A 20,929-nucleotide genomic window follows, 5' to 3' on the forward strand; every position below is an offset into this window, starting at 1 on the left:
ATCAAAGAAAATACTGGTTGTGTCTGTGTGTGTGTGTGTGTGTGTGTGTGTGTGTGTGTGTGTCTTTCCCCTCCCGGGATTTCAATGTCTCCTTACCCACTCCCTTAAAACCCTCATCCTTTCATCTTTGCCTCTCCTTCCCTCTTTCCTGACGAAGCAACCGCCGGTTTCGAAAGCTCGAAATTTTGTGTTTGTGTGTTTTTTTATTGTGCCTATCTACCGGCGCTTTCCCACTTGGTAAGTCACGGAATCTTTGTTTTTAATAAAGAAAATACTTAGTGTGAAAAGAGAAGAATTTGGAGGGTTTGGAGAAAAGAAAATGCAGAGTTTGTGTGTGTGTGTGTGTGTGTGTGTGTGTGTGGGCGCGCACATGCACACGTGTGCTTGAGACTGAAGAGAGAATATGAGATATAGTGGTGGAAAAATTCTAAATATCCTTTAAGTGATGATGGAGACAAGCTATGCAGCGTAAGAAAGGCAACTGCTCAAGACACTGGTACTTACATGATTGCGCAAAAGAGAAAAGAAATAGTACTATTACTCTGTTGGATAGCATGTCCAACAGTAGGATATTTGCTCGTACATTACTGGTTAAACGTTTGAGCAGAGCAAAAACAAGCCTCTCTAGATATGCAAAGCCTTTGTATTTGTAAGCTATAGATTGTAATTTAAGCAATTATTTTCACGGTTAGATTTTTATAATTATTTATATTCTATCACTGTCATTATAACAGTAATTATTTGCGTTTCAGGAAATCCATGAGTTGCGCTCAAACCAAGGAAGCTTGGATTCAACAAATGGTAAGCACCCTTGAATTTTCATAAAATCAAGCAATGTCTGGCTGAAACATTAAAGATCATTCTTATTTGACTGGCTAAACAAGGAGTGTAGTAGGACACGTGTCTTTATCATTTATCAAAGTAGGAACAACTGGAACAGAACAGACAGATGCAAAAATTAAAATATACACTTGAAACATTGTCTTTCAAAAATTCATATATGAAGAAGGATAACATGTAAAATTGGTTATAAGGATGTGTGTGTGTGGGGGGGGATATGAGTTACTCAAAGCCCAAAATCAGTAGAATGATTGAGTCAGAAAGCTGCATCCCCATCAGCTGCATAACTTACTTATTTGTTTTCTATATTATGCCTACTGCTGATGAATACTTTCAAAATTATCAAAAGCTAGAGTGTTATCCAAGGTATTACTTTTACATTCATATTTCCGACGGCCTGTTCCAGTTGCTCCAGTTTTAGCAAATAACCTACTTATTTTAAGAGTATGTATTTTGTAGCTGTTTACACATGTAATACTTGTAAATCTTTTTTGTGTGCATTATTTTTTAAACACCGCAATTTGCATATTACCTGAATGTTATCTTTTTGCAAACAAGTAGTTTGTCAGATAACAAACAGTCCTCAAGTTTGTAAATTATTCATCAACTTTAGTTTTCATGTTGTTAAACTGTGTTGTATCTGAATTATTTTCAGCTGCCATTTGTGCTGGGCACAATTTTCCTGCAAAATGGGTAATTCATGTAAACGGTCCAGCATGGAATGAGGTGGACTCGACTGAAAAGTTGGAGAAGACTGTTAAGAACTGCCTTACATTAGCTGATCAGAAAAACCTGAAGTCAATTGCAATACCAGCAATTGGAAGTGGCAGGTCAGATATTTAGACACTTTTAAAATTCATCTTTAGATCCTAATTCTTACTACACACCATATTCAGGGTTGATTAGAAGTCCCCGTACCCCCTAGTATCAAATGCTAATTGATTTGATTTGTTTTAGTGCAAGTACTTACTTACGTATTAAGTGTCCAGTATATCGGTGTGTTCCCCATTGTGCTGTAAATACATTTGCATATGCCTCCATGTTCTTCTTGGCATATTTTTGAGCACATCCTGTGTTGTGGTGTGTGATTCATCCTTAACAGTACTGTGCTGTTGTTAATTTGTAGCATAATGATTTGCAGATACTTGCACCTGAATGATTCCACATAATGAGTTGTCAGATGAGGCATGTTCAGGAATTCTTGTACATCAATTTCAAGGGTGTTGGTCTTTCTGATGAACCATGACCTACCCACCATCCTAGAAAAGTGTTCATTTAAGAACTCATGCACTGCAACATTGTAGTGAGGAGGCACTCCGTGATGCTGCAACCGTATGCCTTCTGCGAGGCCCCTTTTTCTCAAGCTTAGATATTAACCATGTTTGTTACATGTGTAAATAATTTGCACCGTTCACAGTCCCTTCAAAAAAGTATAGTCCAAGCAGATGTGCTATCATTGCTGGCCATATCATCGCATGAGGCATGTTCTTTTCTAACTTGACTGTGTAATAAGGATTCTCTTTGGCCCAAAAGACAAAATTTTTCGCACGTCAACTGCGATAAATGGCACATTCCTCTGAAAACGTAACCTTGGCACTGCTTGCTGTATTTGGAAATTGAGTTAATAGCTCATTCTGGTTGATTCCGTACGTCATGTGAAATATCCAATGGGATTTCTGCACACACCGTTTCAATCTCATTCCAAAGTGTGTCCACATTATGTGGTTTATATTTGTACACCTCACTTTACATTTGTACGCCTCACCTTTTACTGTGCCCCATAAGAAGAACTGCATATGGTCTGGAGAGCATGAATGAATCTTCATTTGCCTCCTGCATCTTATTCATTGGCCTGGCAAATTTTGTTCCAGGTATGCCCATACATCCCTATGATAGTGTGGCCGGGTGCCATCATGTTGGTAATAAAACTTGTCATTATCGTATAGAGCACGAATGGCAAGGAATATGGAATCAATAACTCTGTTGAAGTTACTTCCTTGCCACTAACTGGGTTGAATAGTGAGAGTGATAATTCTGATGCCACTTGATTAAGAAATATAACATAATTTTCGCCCAGAAATCGAAACTTGTAGAACAGGAAAGAAATTTTCTGTGACAACTGAAAGTGTGTCTAAATTTTTTGACACAAAATGTATGTTTCAAAGTTTTCATAGTAAATGCCTGTAGTGTTGTGATTTCTAGTGCTCCAAGCAGTTTGTAGGGTTACTTAGTGGCTTCTTTATTTCAGTCACAGAGGAAAGAAACAGTATTTCAAAGTCAAGGGATGGATTCTCTGTTCAGAATTTCAATTTTTGTAGAAATAAAGCCTCGTGATAGATATAACTCGAGGGAGTGGTGCCCAATAATGTCGAAAGTCACCTATATCTCAACAGATAACCTTTTCTGTCATTTTAGGACATTTTCCAATTTGTGTCTCGAAAATGATGGGGTTATGTCTGGAAATTTGGAGTTTTTGATGAATTTATCCAGCTGCATTCGCATGAGTTACTAGAGTGTACTACATGCTGGGTAAGGCTTAAATTTCACACCTAGCTAACTGCGTCTCCTTGGATGACATGTTGAAACTTATGATTATGTCACTCACAACCAGTTAATGCATTCTTCTTGGGGTACAAATTCCCAGTCAGCAAAGGCTAGAAAGTTCTCATATACTATTTATGCAATTGATATGTTGCCAAACAGAAACTTTTTTTTAAACCATGAGTCTTTAAAACCAAGAACTATTATTATCTTACTTTGTCTCAAACTCTTCATCATAATACCTTCATCACTGCTGTCCAAGTAAGCGTCCGAACTTATGACAGCCAATTTATGTAGATAGGTGCAATGCTTGTATTTATCTTTGCCTCCCTCTCAAAGTCTTCTTCCTAAAGTTTTTTAGTGTGCCACTCACAGGTTGCCCATATGAAGGGGAATTGTTGTCTATTGCTTCATGCACAAGTGCCTGTTATCTAGAATGTTTTGTTCTTTTCTACCACATAACCTGTATCCAATGCTCAAATTAATTCAATTGATGACACTGACTGTGGTATTAGGGTAAATGCAAAATTGTGTGACCACATTCACGTCCTAAAAAGTGAAGTTGTATGATTTCTCACATGACTTGTATAAATTAAAAAGCTTCAGGAGTTAGGTATTAGTCAAGGGGTATACAGTGTGAAATATTTTTATTTTTAAGTCGGAGCACAATATTCCCTTTCCTGTTGTTTGTGCTTGGTGTTGTCTCTTTAACAGCATAATGATAACTTTCACTGTCCATAACAGTGACCAACTTCAGAGCATGGTGTGGCAAGAACTGTACGGGAAACCACTTTGTACATCTAAATACAAGTTTTCTCTCAGAAGCAAGACCAGAAGAAGAGCCAGCATGCATAATAATCATGCGAGAACTTTTTCTAATGGAAACTGAGAAACTGCCAGTACCACCTCTCATTGTCCAGACACTTCTCCTGGAATTATTTTGATTCACCTTTGTTTCATCAAAGTAATACAATGTTGAACTACCACCTTCTCTCATTTCATGCATCTTTCTCAAAATGTGACTCGTGCTGCAGCTATGTCACTTTTTTCCAATAAAAACTTTCGTCCATCATTACTTTTAACTTACTAAAAACCATGTCTTTTAAAACTCCTTTGACACCAATTTTCTCATGTCTAATTGTAACCAGTCTTTGTGACTTCAGATATTTACCATTATATATGTTTTGGAACCTGAGAACCTTAACTCATTCTTGTCAAAATTATTAATTTGTGTTATAGGTATGTTGCAATTTCTTTATTTCCCAGGTGACATGAAACCTCTTTTCCTGACATTTCTACACCTCTGACACTTTAAAACTATTCTCTGTATAGTTCTCTTGCCAACACATTCTTCTGCCTTGTAGTCTTGGATCTTCAAAATGTCAACTTTAGGATACCCAGCAGCAGATAACATGGTGGAGGCAGATGAGCTGGTGTGAACAGCACAACGGGGTAGTGTGGAAACATGCCATGGTGCATGTGACACGTTGTATGAGCCAGACGCCCTGGCACAGAGGTGTTTGCCTGTGGGCCAGGCCAGCCGGTCCAGAGCTGACTCGGAGTTCGTCCACTGTGGACCTCACCAAGCCTATTGTGCCATGTGTTGTACCAATGTCTTAGCCATTAGCTGTCAACCACCTGCACTAGCCTCATACTGAATTCTTCCCTTGCTCTCTCTATGTGTGTTCAGACTTTCTGCTTCCCATAGATCACTTCACACACAAGTTTGTTTTCTTCTCACGGAGTTCTGTTCCCTACAGTTATCAAGCCACCATCAGCCCCTGAATAACTGCACCAACTGTGTATTGAGCAGTGTTGTCACACCTGTGTGGATACTAAAGCAGCAATGAAGGGCACTCTTATATGTGTAATGCCTCTGTAATTTCTTTCCCATTTCCTAATATTCACTTGGGCCACCATGGATTCAGCACTTATGCTATTCTGTGAAGAATAGTTGCACCAACAAGAGAAGTAGCAGCAACAGCCGCAGCAGCAGGAACAGGTGCTGGTGCTGATAACCCAGATTGCGGACTTGCCTTGCACCCTCGTCTTGCTCTGGTGGGTGGCCATAGGTACCAGATGCGTGCTGTTCTGTATTCAACTCCACTCCCACCAACCCCAACACTGTTGCTGGGTTCAATCCTCAATGCTGTTTGTTGAGTTGACAGAAAGGTGGGGGCTACACCTGTTCCAGGTCTTGCTGCATTACCAAGTAAGGTGTATTGTCAATCCAGTTGATAAGGCTCTCTTGTTGTCATCCAGATGCATAGGTTTATATGAAGTTCTCCGAAATTTGAAGCCTTCCATTGAGCCTGAGAAGCTCCCCTTTGTTGGTTGCTTATGCAGTATTTTGGGTATTAAACCCACGTGGTGATGGCACAGTTGCAGTTTAACCATCACCTCAAGTGGCCTGGGCAGTCGTGTACAGCCTGGTTTGTTGATTTGCAGGGCCTTTCATACAAGTGTCATTTTCAGTGTCTGAAATGTGCAACCTCTTATGCAGACTTGCTAATTCAGAACATGATTGTCAGGTTAGCTCGTGATTCAAGGTTTATTCTAGGGCATTGACCTTATCCAACCTTTCTTCAGCCAACATTGACCAAATTCTGGAACTGCATGAACTTATGGCATTGGCAAGGGATTTCCTTTCTGATAATTAGCAGGTGGCTCAGTTGGGTGTGAATGTTAAACAGCACGCGGTTTCCCACAGGATACCCCAGGTGATCTTGCCTCCCGCCAAGTGTTTCTGCTGTTGCTTTCACTGGACTCTGGGGCTGCACCTGATGCCCCACACGTGTTAGGCATATTTTGCTGACATTGGTGGTGGATGGGCAGCCAGTTTGAACTTCAGGTAGACGTGTGGAGTGACGGTCAGCCTAATTAACTTCGATACGACCAGGCTTTTTGGGTGCTCAGTGCTGCAAAGGTCGCTCCATCAGGTTGTATCTTATAGTAAACAGTGAATTCCGTGGTGGGGGCGTCTTTGTCTCTGCGTGGTATAAGAATGTGGAAAGGCAACTTACCTTGTTAGTGGTCATCACTGGTGCAAAATATGTTTGGGGTTGACACATTTTCTGTTTTTGGCTTCGAGATCATTGAAAAGTGCATGTAGTTTCTCAAACCATTCCTTTTCATTATTTGGACTCTAGCATGATTCTAATGTGTGCTCTTTGAGAATACCTTTGGCCAAATAGATAATTTCGAGGCACATGTTTCTCTTAAGCTGTAAATGGTACCCAAATTTTGTCATCTCCATCCCATCCCCTTCACCATTCACAACAAGGTGAAGATTGAGTTGCAACATTGGCAGGATCAGGGTGTCATTTCTCCTATTTTGTCAAGTCAGTGGGCGACCCCTTTGGTGTTGATTCAGAAGTCTGATGCCACCATGTGCCTTTACTGAAGCTTCAAATATATGATCTATGGGCGATGTATCACAGATTCATATCCAACTCTATGACAAGCAGAGTTGTTGCCAAAGTTGTCAGGGGCCAATTTTTTCCCACATTGATGTGCACAATATTTACCTGCAGTTGCTATTGGACATGGTTTCTCGGACTATCCTGGTCCCCAACTCCCCCTTCAGGCTTTTCCTGTTTAATCATTTTCCATTTTGAATCTCATCTGTGACAGGATTTTTTGAATGGTATTTTGAGCAGTTGATATAGGATGTCCCTGTTTCATCATTTACCTTGATGACATGTGGGTTATGGGCCCTACTCGGAATGACGATTTACAAAACCTTCATTCGATTTTCCAATACCCCCTGAAGAATGGTCTTCATTGCAGGCTGTATAAATGCAGTTTTTTCTCCACAAAAAGTGCATTCTTTGAGTCATGTGCTTAGTAAAGATGACCTTGCCTTCATGGATGAGCGTATCAAAACCATTGTCAACCTCCCAATAACGTGAAGGAGCTCCAGTCTTTTTTGTGTAAGATTTTATATTATGCTCAAATCATTCCCCAGACCACGTGTATCTGCCAGCCTCTTAACTGGCTTTGCTAGAAGGGCATTAAGTTTGTCCATATTGCAGATTGTCACCAGGCTTTTCAGTCTCTCAAGCAGAGCATGGAGGAGCAAAGCTGTCGTGTGGTCGTTTCTATAGCATTGCATCCTTGCATACTCCAGTTGCTGCAAGCGTTGCACTAAGGTATGACTCATATGAACGCATAGGAGTGACGTAGTCTGTACTTGGGTGGCAATCAATCATGACATCATACATATAATGCGTTCTTGTGGAGCTTGTGCACAAATCCAGGCTGCAGTGCAGCACCAGTTCTCTCTTTGGCTGGTCCACAAGCTCCCATGGGACAGGATGCACAGTGATTTTGTCACCCGTATTGGACAGCATTTGGTTGTTGATGGCCGGTGCAGTGCCTGGTTTCATGTACATAGCCAAGGGAGTCTTCAGGGCCCTGGTACCTGACAATGGTTGACAATTTGTGTCACAGAAGTTTGAGGACTTCCGCGACCACAGTGGTGTCCTGCATGTGACTGCTGCTCTGTTTCATCCGGCTTCTAACTTGGGAGTTGCTGCGCTTTGCCCATACATTGAAGACACAAATGAAGAAGTCTGTGTCTGCTGCTTCCCATGATGATCTTTCTGGCTACATACTGGGCGACACCATTCAACTTTGTGGATGCAGCCCAGTGGAACAAACATTTGCATGGGCACCAGCTATGAAGTCTCCTGGATTTGGTGCACCCTGAATCGCATGCTACAGAGCACCATGGACTGCCACATTTTCCTCCCAGGGCTTCCATCTGGGTCCGATCCTTTGGCTCGTGGCAGGAATGGCAGCTGGGTTTTTGAGGATGCCACAAACATCAGCAGTTGTTCTGGTCTATGCTGGTAGAAAGCAACTGACCCTCCATGCAAACAGCATGCGCTGTTTGGGCAGTGCCATGGATATGATCTGCTCTCCGACCAGGCTGCAGATTTGGTCATGATGTTGTTTTGGGTGAGGGGCTCCACTTGCAGCGGCATGCTTCTATGTTGCCGCCTCCTCTCTGTGCACCACTGTTCTCCTATCACCTGCAGTAACAGCTCTCAGTGAAGCCCACACCTGCGCCTGTTGATGTGAATCCCAGGGATTCTGATCCACCCTCCACCTCCTTCCTTCCTCACCAATGGAGGTGGCAGCACATCCACTGCCACAGGCAACCCCTCCTCGCTCTTCTGTCTTAATCAGCTTTAGCGTTGCCTCCTTTGGTGGTTGGTCGTTGGTCCACAGGTCTGGCCCCAGGTCTGGTCGTTTGTGGCCTTACATAGTCTTTTTCAGAGGGATTTAGTATCCCCGTCAGCAGACATCACTAAGGAGACCGAGGTGGCATGGACAGTGTAGTGAGATAGTGCAGAAACCTGCCATGGAGGGTGCACACAACATGTTGTATGGACAGACTTGTTGACAGAATTTTTTACCTGCGAGAGGCAGGTTTTGCCAATGACTTCATCCATCATAGACCTCACCTAGTGTATCGTGCCATGCGTTGTGCCGAGTGCTTAGCTGTTAGCCATCAATGCATGGTGCACACTTGAGTTCTTCTCGTGCTCATATCTGTGGATTCGGACTCTCTGCATCCCATAGATTGACTCACATGGCAAGTTTGTTTCATGGGGTCCTGTTCCCAACTATTATCAAGCCACCCTTGGCTTGTGAAGTATTTGCACCAATCATGTAGTGAAGCGACAGTGTCTCACCTGTTCATATACTAAAGTCAACTATAGGAACCCACTTTCAAGCTCATGTTTTAAAACATTTTTTAAACACCATCACTTCTTGTGAACTACCTCATTGTATTGCAGCCGTGTGAGATGTTTATTTGGAAATCACACTAACATATTTAGAGATACAGGCACTCAGCTGTAGTGTTAAGAGAAAATAACATTGACATCTGAAAGAGTGATGTGGTTGCTCTTTGAATGAAACTGCCTTGTCTTAAAAGTATAGCATATAGGAGAGATTCTCACTGTCTAGCTGTATCTCATGGCTAGCTGCTTGGAGAGACAATGAATCATGTCGGCTGCTAATAGTTAATGGAGGGTGATGGTGCAGAACAGCTGAAAATTGGGACACCTCCCTACATGGCGCAGGCTATAGTATTATTTCTGTATCTCTTATATGTCATTGTGATTGAAAAGGACTTCATTGCCAAACTGCTTTCAGTTCACTTGTGAACATCTACAATTTTTAATTTGTTAATGTATTTTATGGCCTTCATTAGATCTTACTAGTCATTTTTATGGAGGTTTGCACAGAAAATTATGAGTTTTTGTTATTCATTAATTCAGTTAAATAATAACTCAGTAATATTCCAAGAAACAGTTCAATAATACAATGGTGATACAAAGGATTGTTACAGTTTGTTATTATGTAAAGGGTTTTTTGCTCTTCTGCCTGCCTAATATTTCTACATTCTTTCAGCTATCTTTATCTCCCCCTCCCCGCCCTCTCTTTCACACACGTACTCAGGTCATCTGCTGTAATAATCTTCCTTAATTTTTGTAATCCATTTAATGTTACTATTCCACAGTTTTTCTATTATTCTTGTTGTAATTCTGTTTTCTGTTTTTCTTATCAGATGTTCAAAGAATGAGATGGGTTCTTCCTGGTGATGCTCATTATCTGTTCTATTTTCTTGTATATTGTTTCATTTGAAGCTAATCTCCATTGCCTATTTACTTCATATTGTTTATTTATACATGTCCTAAATATTCTTCTATCTGGCTTGAATATGCTGATAAATTTCTGCTGTGTTAGTCGTTTTGAATGTGGTTTCCATTGACTATGTTATTGCTTGCTGTGTAACTGTTTTGTATGTTTTAATTTTGCAGTTATCAATAGCATTTTTTTGTTATTTGTGTTTTCCATAATGTATTTTGCTTTGTACAGTTTATTTTATTCTATTTTGACATGTCGGCTTTTCATGTAGAATGCATGTAATTATTCAGCTAAATATTAAATTTATCGGTGGGATCGGTGGGACAGTAATTTTCTAGTTTGGCTGCTGCTAGTCTCTAATAAGCAGTAGAAGGTGACTCAGAATGTTGCAAGGAATCCATTACTTATTTTTGGATGGCAGATGTGAAACAGTTACAATGTGCTTGGTGCACTGTACATTGACCCTCTCTTGTGATGGTCAGACTTGGTTGATGAACCATGAAGAAAATATGCTTACCATCAGATTGTCATGAGTCCAAAATCAGGCCACTGTCACATCCAAATGCACCATAGATACGGATATTGCATGGTTCAACCAACCTGCTAAGTGGAAACCCACAATGAGGGGCGTCTTTCAAACTCAGTCAAGTGCTGATAATGCTGTCTCACATGAGCACGCAGCATCTGTGTCCTTTTCAGTGATCACTCAACATCTGATGCTTTCGAATGCCCCTTAGGCCCATTTCACACAAAAATGGTGTAGCGCAGGTGTCTGGCAGGGCACTGTTTTAAGCCATGTCCATGTTAACAAATGAGGCAATGCACACAGAAGTGACTTGGTGAAGACATTGTGCTTTGTGCTCTCTGCCATGTCTTTCTGTAGCCATAAGTTGTGCATGGAAGCAACATGTGACAGAGACATTCAAGTCATTAATTTGAAGTGTCAGAATGCAAAATGATATACAATTTAGTACAAAAGTATTTTCAATTGCATTATCATAATCGTGAGTACTATTGCAGTTGCAGTGTGCAAGACAAAGCATGGCAGAATTCACTGGTGGACTAAATATTAGGTTAGCCAATAGATCTCATCATTAATAGTATTGTACATGGTGTTGCACAGATGAATCGTTCACCTAAACAATTTTGTAACCATAAAAAAGCAAATTTTATTGGAGAACAAAAAAAAAGCTGTTTTATGCTTACTATTGGAGCTTACAGTATGTGGTGAAAAGCTATCCTGCACATTTTTGTGACAATTATTACACCTTTTTTTTTTTTTAATTTTCTTGGACGAACAACATTGTATCTGCCCAATTACAACATTGGACTGCTGGAAACACACTGGTTTTTTTCTGTGTTACATACTGCAGAAATAGAAAGTGTATTTTGAGGAAGTGCAACAACACAGAGCAAAACACACTATGTTTATTACAGTACAGATCTGCAACATCATAAAAAAGAGAGAATTAACACCATTTCTGTGGCACTACACTACACTAAACTGTTTCAGGTTTCCAATTCTGCTAGACAGACATGTAAATTCACTATTCGCTTGTTAATTGTACATAGACATTACATTTTTCAGTTGAGAGATGCTGCCACAAGTCAAATAAGGCATCTTTTTTTCACTTTTTACTGACAAAAGATTACCAGACAAGATAGGGAAAACTGAAATGTTATCCAGCAGCAGATTTATTTTCCCAGTATCCTGTTGGCTCCTTTGCAATGCTTTGACAAACCAGTGATTGCAGAATATTGCAACTTTTTCTTCCCCTTAGTATAGGGTCACCAGATGAAAATTGTAGTAGCCATACTTAGTTATTCTGAATAAGTCCCTGTAAAAACTGTGGTCTAGTGCACCAAGATCCCTGAAAACGTCTCGTTCAATATTGCAAAGAGTCCAGTGTCCTTGGCATTGCAGTAACTTGAATTCAGTCATCTGGATGATATACAGGGTGTATCAAAAATAATAATTCAATTTGGCACATCTGTATTTCTGAAACTAATAAACATATTGCATGAACTTTGCTTTTTGATGAACAGGAAATTCAAAAAAGTTTTTTTCATACCTTTTCATATGTGTTCAATATACCCTCCTTGAGATGCACGGCATATGTCCATGCGGTATTCAAAATGTTCCCACTATGCAGTGAGCATGTCTTCAGTTACTGCTTTCAAAGCTGCTGTTATGTCTCAGTTCATTCATTGTTGTTGGTAGTGGAGGCACATAAACAGAGTCTTTTATAAGCCTCTACATCTACATCTACATCCATACACCGCAAGCCACCTGACGGTGTGTGGCGGAGGGTACTCTGAGTACCTCTATCGGTTCTCCCTTCTATTCCAGTCTCGTATTGTTCGTGAAAAGAAGGATTGTCGGTATGATTCTGTGTGGGCTCTAATCTCTCTGATTTTATCCTCATGGTCTCTTCGCAAGATATACGTAGGAGGGAGCAATATACTGCTTCACTCTTTGGTGAAGGTATGTTCTCGAAACTTTAACAAAAGCCCGTACCGAGCTACTGAGCGTCTCTCCTGCAGAGTCTTGCACTGGAGCTTATCTATCATCTCCGTAACGCTTTCGCGATTGCTAAATGATCCTGTAACGAAGCGCGCTGCTCTCCATTGGATCTTCTCTATCTCTTCTATCAACCCTATCTGGTACGGATCCCACACTGCTGAGCAGTATTCAAGCAGTGGGCGAACAAGCGTACTCCAACCTACTTCCTTTGTTTTCAGATTGCATTTCCTTAGGATTCTTCCAATGAATCTCAGTCTGGCATCTGCTTTACCGACGATCAATTTTATATGATCATTCCATTTTAAATCACTCCTAATGCCTACTCCCAGATAATTTATGGAATTAACTGATTCCAGTTGCTGACCTGCTATTTTGCAGCTAAATGTTAAGGGATCTATCTTTCTATGTATTCGCAGCACATTACAATTGTCTACATTGAGATTCAATTGCCACTCCCTGCACCATGCGTCAATTCGCTGCAGATCCTCCTGCATTTCAGTACAATTTTCCATTGTTACAACCTCTCGATACACCACAGCATCATCTGCAAAAAGCCTCAGTGAACTTCCGATATCATCCACCAGGTCATTTATGTATATTGTGAATAGCAACGGTCCTATGACACTCCCCTGCGGCACAACTGAAATCACTCTTACTTCAGAAAACTTCTCTCCATTGAGAATGACAAGCCTTGTTCTTTTATCTAGGAACTCCTCAATCCAATCACACAATTGGTCTGATAGTCCATATGCTCTTACTTTGTTCATTCAACAACTGTGGGGAACTGTATCGAACGCCTTGCGAAAGTCAAGAAACACGGCATCTACCTATGAACTCGTGTCTATGGCCCTCTGAATCTCGTAGACGAATAGCGCGAGCTGGGTTTCACACGACCGTCTTTTTCAAAACCCATGCTGGTTCCTACAGACTAGATTTCTAGTCTCCAGAAAAGTCATTATACTCGAACATAATACGTGTTCCAAAATTCTACAACTGATCGACGTTAGAGATATAGGTCTATAGTTCTGCACATCTGTTCGACATCCCTTCTTGAAAAGGGGGTTGACCTGTGCCCTTTTCCAATCCTTTGGAACGTTACGCTCTTCTAGAGACCTACGGTACACCGCTGCAAGAAGGGTGGCAAGTTCCTTCGCGTACTCTGTGTAAAATCGAACTGGTATCCCATCAGGTCCAGCGGCCTTTCCTCTTTTACGCGATTTTAATTGTTTCTCTATCCCTCTGTCATCTATTTCGATATCTACCATTTTGTCATCTGTGCGACAATCTAGAGAAGGAACTACAGTGCAGTCTTCCTCTGTGAAACAGCTTTGGAAAAAGACATTTAGTATTTCGGCCTTTAGTCTGTCATCCTCTGTTTCAGTACCATTTTGATCACAGAGTGTCTGGACATTTTGTTTTGATCCACCTACCGCTTTGACATAAGACCAAAATTTCTTACGATTTTCTGCCAAGTCAGTACATAGAACTTTACTTTCAAATTCATTGAACGCCTCTCTCATAGCCCTCTTCACACTACATTTCGCTTCGTGTAATTTTTGTTTGTCTGCAAGGCTTTGGCTATGTTTATGTTTGCTGTGAAGTTCCCTTTGCTTCCACAGCAGTTTTCTAACTCAGTTATTGTACCACGGTGGCTCTTTTCCATCTCTTACGATCTTGCTTGGCACATACTCATCTAACGCATATTGTACCATGGTTTTAAACTTTGTCCACTGATCCTCAACACTATCTGTACTTGAGACAAAACTTTTGTGTTGAGCCGTCAGGTACTCTGTAATCTGCTTTTTGTCACTTTTGCTAAACAGAAAAATCTTCCTACCTTTTTTAATACTTCTATTTACGGCTGAAATCATCGATGCAGTAACCGCTTTATGATCGCTGATTCCGTGTTCTGCATTAACTGTTTCAAATAGTTCGGGTCTCTTTGTCACCAGAAGGTCTAATATGTTATCGCCATGAGTCGGTTCACTGTTTAACTGCTCAATGTAGTTTTCAGATAAAGCACTTTAAAAAATTTCACTGGATTCTTTGTCCCTGCCACCCATTATGAACGTTTGTGTCTCCCAGTCTATATCCGGCAAATAAAATCTCTACCCAGAACTATACCATGGTGGGGAAATCTACTCGAAATATTTTCCAAATTATTCTTCAGGTGCTCAGCCACATCACCTGCTGAGCCTGGGGGCCTATAGAGACATCCAATTACCATGTCTGAGCGTGCTTTAACCGTGACCTTCACCCAAATCATTTCACATTTCGGATCTCCGTCAATTTCCTTCGATGCTATTGCACTTCTTATTGCTGTAAACACACCTCCCCCTTCACTGTCCAGCCTGTCTCTGCGGTATACATTCCAATCTGAGTTTAGGATTTCATTACTGTTAACGTCTGGTTTCAGCCAACTTTATGTCCCTAGTACTATTTGGGCACTGTGACCGTTTATTAATGAGAGCAGTTCTGGGACCTTTCTATAGCCGCTCCTGCAGTTTACTATAAGCACATTAATATTGTTATTCCCTGTTGCATTTTGCCTACTCCTACCTTGCCGCATCTCAGGGGGCGTCTTGTCGGGCCTAGGAAGGGAATTCTCTAACCTAAAAAACCCCCATGTGCACGCCACACGTACTCCGCTACCCTTGTAGCCGCTTCCGGCGTGTAGTGCACGTCTGACCTATTCAGGGGGACCCTACATTTCTCCACCCGATAGCGGAGGTCGAGAAATTTGCACCCCAGCTCAGCGCAGAATCGTCTGAGCCTCTGGTTTAAGCCTTCCACTCGGCTCCAAACCAGAGGACCGCGATCGGTTCTGGGAACGATACTACAAATAGTTAGCTCTGATTCCACCCCACGAGCGAGGCTTTCCGTCTTCACCAATTTCGCCAACCGCCTGTACGAACTGAGGATGACCTCTGAACCCAGACGTCAGGAGTCATTGGTGCCAACATGAGCAACAATTTGCAGTCGGGTGCACTCAGTGCTCTCTATCGCCGCCGGTAGGGCCTCCTCCACATCTCGGATGAGACTCCCCGTCAAGCAGACAGAGTAAACACTGGCCTTCTTCTCCGACCTTCCCCCACAAGAAATAATCACATACAGTCAGGTCCTGTGACCTTGGAGGCCAGTAATGTAAGCTGAATCATTTGATCCAGTGTGACCGATCCATCATTCAGTAATCCGTTAGTTTAAAAATTCGTGCACTTCCAAGTGCTGGTGTGGCAGTGCCCTATCCTATTGGTAAATGACGTTGTACGAATCAGCCTCCAACTGTGGGAAAAGAAAGTCCCAAGCATATTGAGATATGTGCTTCCTGTAACAGTGTTCTCAGCAAAGAAAAATGGACTGTATACCTTTCTCCGCAAACTGCTCAAAACACATTAAATTTTGAAAAGCCCCTTATGTTGTACTGCTTCAAGTGGTTGTTCTGTACCCCATATTCTCACATTATGACGGTTCACCTTTCCATTTAAATAGAGTGTTAGGTTGTCACTAAACACTAAGCCTTGGGAGCAAACTTTCATCCTCCATCATGTCAAGAAAGAAATTATAAAACTTCACACTTTGTTGTTTGTCACCTTCACAGAGAGTTTGCAGTAGCTGAACTTTGTATGGTGTCATGTGTAAACATTGATGCAACACACGCCAGATGGACATCGGGGGCACGTTGAGCTGTCGAACTGCATGGCAAATGGATTTCTGTGGACTCCTTGTGAAATTATGGTGGCTGCGTTCGACATCTGTGTCAGACACTCGGGGATGACCTGACACTTTGCCATTACACAAAACCTGTTTCTCTTAATTGTTTATGCCATCATTTAATATTCTGTCCTCTAGGATGATACACACCATACCTAGTATGAAAGTCACATTGAACAATTATTACTGACCCATACTGCGCAAAACATAGAACACAAAATGCTTTCTGTTGTCCCGACACCATTTTTACTAGAACTGAAGTGGGCGCATACTGCTGTTACCTAGTGGGAATCATGTAAAACTCAAGAGTTTTGCTCTTTCCAACAGTAGTTGTTCACCCACATATCTCAGATAACATAATAGTTATGATTTTTTTTAAACTGAATGATTCTTTTTGATACACCCTTTATTTGTATAGGTCATTTGTTCTTCTCTGTAAGGGCAAAAACCCCTATCACATGATAGGAAACTATGCCCTCTAATGAGGAGTTTCCGGTCTATAGCAGTGAAATATGTATGGATGATCAAATTTTGGAAAAGTGTCTTAATACTTTGAATATCTCTCATAAAATCTGTGATATTTAGGCTTACAAAAAAACAAAAATCATATTAAAAAAATAGTGATTGTGATCAAAACAATTAAATTTCAACTAGTTACACTATTACATTAGAACTGTGCAAATATTCAACAAATAGCTGCAACTTTCTTTCCACACAAATCATGAGAAACAATTTTTTTAATTATGATTTGCAGGTACAACTTTGTTCCACTCACATCATGAGGAGGCAATTTTCCAGGAACAGGACCATTTCTCCTTGACATATTAGGGCATCCACTATCCCTGAATGCCTTGCATGTATTGTCCCACCATCCACAAATGTTAAGTTTGTTTCCGTACATTATTCCGGCACTTTTGTGCCCCGCTTGTTGTTTGCTGCAACAAAGACTTACATGGTTCACTAGTGGTACTATAAATAACTTCAGACAAAACCCATTTCATCAGAAGATTCAGAGCGTTTGATACAAATCCATTCCAATTCTAACTCACTTTCAACAAAAATGTTGGTTTCAACATTGTTCAAGCAGTCCTTACCTTTTAATACAGACCACTCACTTGAAAAAAAATTGGCTTTTTTGCGTAGCACTGTAAAGAGAGACCAAAAAATATAAGAGGGCAGTACACCGAATAAAAAAAGGTACTGAGTCACAGATAGCCACAACAAAAAGACAATCAGAAAATAAGCTTTCAGCCAACAAGTCCTTCATTGGAGGTAGAAAACACACACACAAGTCACACATACATGACTGCAGTCTCTGGCTTTAACGACAGTGTGGCCTCATCTGCCAGAGACTGCGTTTGTGTGTGTGTGTGTGTGTGTGTGTGTGTGTGTGTGTGTTTTCTACCTCCAATGAAGGACTTGTTGGCCGAAAGATTCATTTCTGACAGTCTTTTTGTTGTGACTATCTGTGACTTAACATCTCTGCTATTTGGTGAGTAGCAAATATCCTTTTCATAATATTGTTCATTCCATCCTGGATTTTCTATTTTTGAAATATAAAAAGGTAGCAGTGGTTCCATCAGGTTATGGAGTATTAATTGGTATCGTTCTTCAATTCTTGAACAACTTTTTAAGGTGACAACCTTCAGAGTGCAACCTTATCATTGAGAAAGTCAAGAGGGGAAGAAATAGATTAGAGCTTTTTAGGTGATATAGAAGATCATGATCGGTTGGTTGAGGTTTCTTGTTCTTCCTCATCTGGACCTTCTCCCACTCTCCAAGCAAATACTTCTTATACATTTCTTGAAGTGTCTTTAGTTATTAAATTCAATGATAACAAGAGGAGGAAAGTGCAAGTAAACATACAAGCACAATGAAAGTGCTTGTAACTGTTTTCAGGAAATGCAAAATTTATTAAAACAAAAACATAACAAAGTAGATTATCTTGATGCAGATATGACATTTCTCCAAAGTTTGCTTCCAGATATAAAAGCAATGGTGGCACAAGAAAAACTTAAGTTCAGAATAGGTATTTTAAGCTAAATACAAACTTGTGGGACAGCGTGCCCTAGCTTGTCCTCCCCTTGTCAGTGACACCTGTTCGAATAGCTCTTCTGATAGCTACCTGTTGCATGGATCAAATGCAGCACCACAATGACAGGCAGATAACACAACTGAACTTTGTATTAGCTATCACTTGAGCGAGTTTGTAAGATTCAGTCCTAAATAAAAGTGTAAGATAGTTTCAAGTGATAAAAACAATGTTTATCAAAAACAATAGTCATAAAGTTAGTACCTAAAACACCTTTTTGTAACATTGTGCAAAAGTTAACACTTCACAATTGGCTGTTATTCTGACTATGAGTGGTTAGTGAGTGCAGTATCTATCCTGAAGTACACTCCTGGAAATGGAAAAAAGAACACATTGACACCGGTGTGTCAGACCCACCATACTTGCTCCGGACACTGCGAGAAGGCTGTACAAGCAATGATCACACGCACGGCACAGCGGACACACCGGGAACCGCGGTGTTGGCCGTCGAATGGCGCTAGCTGCGCAGCATTTGTGCACCGCCGCCGTCAGTGTCAGCCAGTTTGCCGTGGCATACGGAGCTCCATCGCAGTCTTTAACACTGGTAGCATGCCGCGACAGCATGGACGTGAACCGTATGTGCAGTTGACGGACTTTGAGCGAGGGCGTATAGTGGGCATGCGGGAGGCCGGGTGGACGTACCGCCGAATTGCTCAACACGTGGGGCGTGAGGTCTCCACAGTACATCGATGTTGTCGCCAGTGGTCGGCGGAAGGTGCACGTGCCCGTCGACCTGGGACCGGACCACAGCGACGTACGGATGCACGCCAAGACCGTAGGATCCTACGCAGTGCCGTAGGGGACCGCACCGCCACTTCCCAGCAAATTAGGGACACTGTTGCTCCTGGGGTATCGGCGAGGACCATTCACAACCGTCTCCATGAAGCTGGGCTACGGTCCCGCACACCATTAGGCCGTCTTCTGCTCATGGCCCAACATCGTGCAGGCCGCCTCCAGTGGTGTCGCGACAGGCGTGAATGGAGGGACGAATGGAGGCGTGTCGTCTTCAGCGATGAGAGTCGCATCTGCCTTGGTGCCAATGATGGTCATATGCGTGTTTGGCGCCGTGCAGGTGAGCGCCACAATCAGGACTGCATACGACCGAGGCACACAGGGCCAACGCCCGGCATCATGGTGTGGGGAGCGATCTCCTACACTGGCCGTACACCTCTGGTGATCGTCGAGGGGACACTGAATAGTGCACGGTACATCCAAACCGTCATCGAACCCATCGTTCTACCATTCCTAGACCGGCAAGGGAACTTGCTGTTCCAACAGGACAATGCACGTCCGCATGTATCCCGTGCCACCCAACGTGCTCTAGAAGGTGTAAGTCAACTACCCTGGCCAGCAAGATCTCCGGATCTGTCCCCTATTGAGCATGTTTGGGGCTGGATGAAGCGTCGTCTCACGCGGTCTGCACGTCCAGCACGAACGCTGGTCCAACTGAGGCGCCAGGTGGAAATGGCATGGCAAGCCGTTCCACAGGACTACATCCAGCATCTCTACGATCGTCTCCATGGGAGAATAGCAGCCTGCATTGCTGCGAAAGGTGGATATACACTGTACTAGTGCCGACATTTTGCATGCTCTGTTGCCTTTGTCTATGTGCCTGTGGTTCTGTCAGTGTGATCATGTGATGTATCTGACCCCAGGAATGTGTCAATAAAGTTTCCCCTTCCTGGGACAATGAATTCACGGTGTTCTTATTTCAATTTCCAGGAGTGTATAATGGATGTGTGTTCTACAAAGCATTTGGAAAGATATTATCTAATATACAGGTCGAATCACATAAAACTTTGGAGCGAAAATCTTGCGGAAATGGAAAGTGACACTGACGTGCGGTTCTCATAGAATAGATTAGTAGTCATAAGCTCCTGTTGTTGGTCAATAAAGAAAGTGTAATATTACTTATAAAGTGTATTTTTGTGTAAACATACAATTTTTTAAATGGAACAATGTATATTGTCATTAACAAACTAAAAGTAGGGTAAATTAGAAAGTCAGTGGTGTTCGTTGCAAAATGCTAGTATGGGTCATTTACGAGATATCTTATTTTGAAAAGTTCCCACACCAACACTTGTACAATACCTGTGGTAGCTCACACTAAAGAACAACACAAGTGCATAAACTAGTTATGTGGATTCTGACCATTAACGAGACAACTGAACTTCATATGTTGTGTTCAAAATGACCACTGGCAACAGCAATACAAGCTTACATTCTGGTTATGGAACAACTGCTGCACCTGAGCGTTTCAGCAGAGATGTTTGAGGAGGCTGCAGTAATACATAATTGCATATCATCGGCCTTAGTTGGTTTGTTCCTGTAGACAGCGTCTTTCAGTTTTTCCCACAGAGAAAGTCTATAGGCATCAGATCCAGAATGGGCCAGCCATGGTACAGGTCCTCTGCACCAATCTAATGATTTGGAAACAATTCATGAAGAAGTGCCATAATACTTTCTGCACTATGGGCTGAACAGCCATAATGTCAGTACCACAGGTTCCTCCTAGTCTGAAGGGGAACATCATCTAGCATCTGTGGAGGGTGGTCTGT

The 20,929-nt window shown here is 41.7% G+C and overlaps 1 protein-coding gene across 2 annotated transcripts in view; it reads left to right on the forward strand.

Moving 5' to 3' along the window:
• The window catches only part of LOC126282761 (core histone macro-H2A.1-like), a 64,991-nt gene that overhangs the window by 27,620 nt on the left and 16,442 nt on the right, over positions 1 to 20,929 (forward strand). For both annotated transcript variants that reach the window (XR_007551377.1, XM_049982221.1), the window contains exons 6-7: positions 753 to 801; positions 1,496 to 1,670. Coding sequence is in view for 1 of the 2 variants with exons in the window: in XM_049982221.1 (XP_049838178.1) it covers positions 753 to 801; positions 1,496 to 1,670 (224 nt within the window). In the remaining variant the exon portion in view is untranslated. The remainder of the gene's footprint in view (positions 1 to 752; positions 802 to 1,495; positions 1,671 to 20,929) is intronic.

The sequence above is a fragment of the Schistocerca gregaria genome, chromosome 1 (genome assembly GCF_023897955.1).
Source record: "Schistocerca gregaria isolate iqSchGreg1 chromosome 1, iqSchGreg1.2, whole genome shotgun sequence".
Lineage (NCBI taxonomy): Eukaryota > Metazoa > Arthropoda > Insecta > Orthoptera > Acrididae > Schistocerca > Schistocerca gregaria.